The sequence below is a fragment of the Bison bison genome, unplaced genomic scaffold (genome assembly GCF_000754665.1).
Source record: "Bison bison bison isolate TAMUID 2011002044 unplaced genomic scaffold, Bison_UMD1.0 scf7180017864180, whole genome shotgun sequence".
Lineage (NCBI taxonomy): Eukaryota > Metazoa > Chordata > Mammalia > Artiodactyla > Bovidae > Bison > Bison bison.
The window spans coordinates 8,769,163-8,774,395 of NW_011494752.1; the positions used below are offsets into that span (position 1 = coordinate 8,769,163).

General features: G+C 56.1%; 1 protein-coding gene across 3 annotated transcripts in view; it reads right to left on the reverse strand.

Moving 5' to 3' along the window:
* ATPAF2 (ATP synthase mitochondrial F1 complex assembly factor 2) overlaps positions 1-5,233 on the reverse strand; it is a 12,062-nt gene that overhangs the window by 1,725 nt on the left and 5,104 nt on the right. For all 3 annotated transcript variants that reach the window (XM_010842900.1, XM_010842901.1, XM_010842899.1), the window contains exons 2-6: positions 4,508-4,552; positions 4,116-4,261; positions 3,310-3,407; positions 1,894-1,974; positions 83-195 (exon numbers count right to left, since the gene is read on the reverse strand). In XM_010842900.1, coding sequence (XP_010841202.1) covers positions 83-195; positions 1,894-1,974; positions 3,310-3,407; positions 4,116-4,261; positions 4,508-4,552 — 483 coding nt within the window. The remainder of the gene's footprint in view (positions 1-82; positions 196-1,893; positions 1,975-3,309; positions 3,408-4,115; positions 4,262-4,507; positions 4,553-5,233) is intronic.

The following is a 5,233-nucleotide window of genomic DNA, read 5'->3' on the forward strand; positions in this document are numbered from 1 at the left end:
ACCCAGTGCTCTGGCGATCCTGGGCTCTGCACACCATGCCCATCATGCCCACCCTCCATGGCCCACAGGAAACACCACGCACCCTGCAGGGCCCACATGTTGTAAGAGGCCAGGTGGCTGACCAGCACCTCCCGAGTCCGGGCGGGGATGCTGGGCCCCGTGATGCTGGTGGAAGAGCCGATCTCCACGCCGTATCTAGAAGAAAGAGGCCCCGTGTGAGTCTGTCCAGCTGCACAGCCCTGCTTCTGGCCAGAAGCAAAGCCCCAGCCTGCCCAGCACACACAGGCCCCACTGGGGGTTCTGGGAGCCACTGCCGTCAGGCCTCCTGACCTATAACCTTCTGCCCCTTAGGAGCAGAGGACAGATCAACTATGCATGAAGCTAGGGCTGGCAAGTCAGGAAGCAGGGGCCACAGGCAGCTCCTGAAACTCGAACTCATTGGCATGAAGGTCCATCAGAGCTGTGGGCTGCCTGCTTTTCAGAAGGAAGTCTTCACGTGTGAATCATAAAAGGCTTCTTTCAAATACTGTTTTCCTTACAACGGTATTTGCATATATCCTGTGGTTTAGTCACTAAGTCATGTCTGATTCTTGTAACCCCACAGACTGTACCCTGACAGATTTCTCTGTCCATGTCCATGGGATTCTCCAGGCAAGAACACTGGAATGGGTTGCCATTTCCTCCTCCGGTGGATCTTCCCCACCCAGGGATCGAACCTGGGTCTCTTGCACTGTAGGCAGATCCTTTACCGACTAAGCCACAATCCTGTATCGGTCAATCACTTTTTCACATGTTTATTAATAAGCCTCCATCACACACACAAGGCACTGTCCCAGAGGACATGAGCTGGCTTCAAAAACAAAACTTTCAAGAACAATCATAGCTATGTAAAATGCAGGAAAAACATAATGAAATGAAAGCAGTTTTTGTAATTTTCTTTCGTATATCACTGATCTTTCTCATTGGTTTAGAAACACTCTTCCTGAAGCTTCTCATAGTACAAATGAAACACAGGAAGGGGCCACATTTTCCTGTTATCTATTAATATTATGGGTGAGAAATCTTAACTGCCACCAAAAGCGGACAGCTTCGTACCACAGCAAAAACCTGCAGGCAGCGAGCTCATGTCTCACGTCACTGAACTCCCCAGTGAAACAGCATCGCATCCTCACGGTTCTCTCGTGGCGTCCAGTTGTCAGGTTTTACCTGATCCTTCAGTGCACTGGCTCCACCTCTTACTACAAAACCAGAGGATGCCAACACATCATGGGTGCAGGAAATGTGTACAGATGAAAAATGCTACGTCCAAACCACTCCAAGTGTGCAAGCTTACAGAATACCAAGGTCGGAGAGCCCAGGCTAGGAGCCCTTCCCAACAACCCTGGGATGAAATAAACCTGACCTAACCCCGCTCACATCACTGGTCTGTCTACTCTGCACAAGTGTCTTCCTGGGAAGGAAGCCACTGGGCCTCACCAGTCCCTGCATTGGCCCTCCACAAGGCCCTGCCCAGACTGTCCTCCATGTGTGTCCAGGTCACACACCTGGCTCTGTGACTCAGCCGCAGAGCAACTATGACAGCGAGCAGGGTGGGAGTGGCCAGTGGAGGCACCACTGTGTGCCCAGCAGTGTGCAGCACTCCGTGTACTCCTCATGACACCCAGGGAGGCAGGGGTCACGAGCCCCACACACAGAAAGGGAAGCTCAGAGGAATCAGGTCACCAGCCCAAAGTCGCACAGCCAATGGGGCAGAAGCACTCAGCTGCAACCACCCCCAAGGGGGCCTGTACTGTCCAAGTCCTCTGGTGCCCCGAACTCAGAATGTCAACCAGCTCAGGGCCCTGGCTGTCCAGTGTGGCCCAGACCCCAGCTGCCGGGTGTGGGGCATCTCACCTCTTCTCGGCCCAGCTGATGACTGGGTCCCACTCATTCCTCTGCAGCTCCACCAGCGTCTCTGGTTCTTCCACCCTGTAGCTAAATCAGTGCAAAAGTGTCTCCATTAATAAAAAAGTACAATTCTCTCGTCCAGTGACAGATACAGAAACGTGAAAGGCAACAGCAGAAAACCTCTCCACCACCACCCCTCCACCCCTGCCTTCCCCCTATATTAGCAAGGCTCTCTAAGAGTGGCCCAGGGCTCATCCAGGACCTGCTGGAAACCCACACCATCACAGGGCAGAGACCAGGAGCCTGCAGCTTCATAAGCCCTCCAAGGGTTCCCTGGACCCTTGACTTTGAGTCCCACTGTCCCAAACGTCCCTGGTTATTGACCAGTCAGGGCCCACAGAGCTGCCCAGTGCTGCTCGTTACACTACACTGTCCTGACTCGCACCCCTGGTCCTAGGATTCTGTGCCAGCTCATCACTGCATCCTGCAGTCCCCTCCTCTCCCAAGAGGCGGCAAGACCCAGCTGCCTGTACACCCCTTGTGAGCCTGCCTCCCTCCCAATTACAGATGCGGCTGCTGGTGGCCCTGCCTGATGCCACCTCAGGCCAGGCCACTGTTCTGACCAAGAGACAGAGCTAGGGTCAGCTGAGTTCAAGGGTGCCGGGGACAGGAACCCAACGGGTGAGCTCAGGGAGGCCAGGCTGGTGTGAGAGAGTGGCAGAGAGGCAGTGGGGGTGCAGAGGGATGGAGGGGGTGCTGCCCAATGGGGAGGAGTGGCCCTAGGGCAGAGGGAGGCTCCCATGGCTCTACTCTCTGAGCTGGGATGCTCCCAAGAAGACCCCCTCCCTGAGCTGGACTGGAAGGGCACCCTCCCTGTCATCAAACTGTCCCCAACACAGATGGCATAGACATTCCAACAGCAGCACCATGGCCTCTGCAGGGGCCCGCTCTGCCCCTCGCCCCGGAGCAGACTTCAAGTGCCACCTGGGTGGTAACCCCAGAGCATATGGGGGCTCAATTGTTCCTTCCGCATCCAGTCAACACCCTAAGAACCTGGCTGCGAAAACAGCCAAGGAGGAGACCAGCTTCTGGATGCCAAGGACCATCTGCAGCCCAGCTGAGGAGCGATGACCATGCCTGTGAGAACATGCTAATGGTCAGAAGTGACCCCTGGGCCGTGGAGCCTGCGACAGCCACAGAGGCTAACAGCCCCTGCGTCCCAGGCCAGGGGGCAGCTGCCGGGCTATGGGAGGGCTGGTCCTGACACTGGTGCATCCGGCACGTCCTCTGTCCCGTGGTCCGCAGAGCAGTAGAGCACTGAGGAGTCAGAGGGTCCACTGCCTCCTCCACGGAGACCACTCTGAGCAAAAGGCCCGAGGGACCTGCTGGGGCCCTGGGAAAGGCCGCCCACACATCCATTACCAGACGGTGTCGGTGTCCAAGAACTTCACGGCCGCCCGGATGAGCTGGTCCTTGTCCCGCTGGGTGGGGTTGTCCAGAGATGTGTTGCACAGTGTGGTCTGGATCAAAGGCACAGAGAGAAAGCCCATCAGCATCCTGAGGGCCTTGCCCAGGCCCTAGGAGGAATGAACTCCCTCAAGGTCTCAGGCTCTGTACCACCAGGCCCTGTGCTATTTTCCAGGAGATGCTACCACTATGACAGCAGTGATGTCTCAGAGCCATGGACACCCAGGCCCAGGGAGACCAGAGTCAGGAGACATGAATGAACTGCTGGATCCGGGCAAGTTGCTCACCACCCAGTTCCCTGAGGCTCAGACGGCAGGGGACAGAGCTGCCAGGCCAGGACAGCTTCTCTGGATCCTCCCTGTGGACTGCAGAGCCACTCTAAGGCTCCGTCTGCAGCCGTCACCCCTGCTCCCCCACAGTCCAGGGGAGGCTGGCTCACAGGCCTGAGGCCGAGGAGCCTGCCTGGGGCCTGGGTCCACGTGCCAGGAAACATGGACTCTCCACACATTGTCTCTTCCTGACCTAGACCACCACAGAGCACAAGAGCCAACCAAACAAAGCGTGGCTACTGCAGTGGAAAAGTGGCCAGGGAAGGACTTGTGTTCCAAGACTCTGGAAGAACCAGGCCCTGGGCTGGGGGTGGGGTGGGCTGTCTGCAGGGGGCCTCCCAGAGCCTTACTGGAATCAGGACAGGACCCCTACTTCTTCCCAGGGCCCCAGGAAGCCTGTGGTGGCCACAGGGGCAAGCTGTGACCTGTTACCAGGTGCATGGTGTACATCTTGATGGTGTCCTGCTGGGAGTCCCACTCAGTGGCCACAGCAATGGCCAGGGCCTCGCTGGGGACAGTGAAGAGCTTGCCTTGGGGTGTCCTCAGCTTCCTGTGGTCCAGGTTGATCTCGAAGCCACCTTGAAAGATCAAACGGAAACCTCTCAGGTTGATAGGCAGAGTGGAGTGATCACCCCTATATTTAGCTACTTGATTTGATGCAAGATGCCCCAAGTCCCTTCGTGGGGAATGGCTTATAGAAACATACCCAACAAGAGCACTGGGACAAGCTCACCAAAGAGCTGGCTGGAGGTGAAAAGTGTCCCTCACCTCCCATTCACAGAAATAAACAAAAACAAGAGGCAGAGAAAATTCCAGACACTCACCTTCACCCTGTGAGATGCTGACATTCTGATAGAACCTCTTCCTTTCTGTGGGAAAGATTTTTCAAAAAGTGCAGTTAAAGGAGGAGTGGAGGCGCTCATGACCTCACTGCTGACACTGACACTGACCACCCAGACTTCCATGGCAGCGCCCAGTCTCCTCGCTCCACATGGTCAATAGCTACTGGGTAAAGCAGGGGAGGAGGAGCCACAGCCCCACCAGCTCCCAAGGACAGTGGCCGTGTCATGAAGCTGCAGCTTGCCTGACTCCAAGACTTCTCCAACGCTCCTCCACCCCCCAGCACAACACACTTGAATCTACAGATGGTGTGACCACCAACATGATGAAGTATTACGATGGCAAAATTTACCACCTTTGTCTGAAATCACAACAGTACTTCTCTCATACTTTTGACCCAAATAGGAAATTCCCACTGCCCACTGCTTTATGTGCCAGCCTGGTCTCACTCAGACAGCAGGTAAGACCGAGTCCAGAGACCCCCGCATCTGTTGGGAGACCTGGGTCAAGGCGTCCAGACTATGTCCAGCACGTTTTCCAGTGCCTGGTAGGGAAGCCAAGTCCAAGGCCATATCCAGCAGGAAGCAGAGGGCTGGGGTGGGGGGATCTCAAGACTCTGACCCATCTCTGGGGGAGATGGGCCCACCCACCAGCAGGAAGTGCCAGCAGAGCATTCTACACATGCCAATGGCTGGAGATGGGTCGAGAGA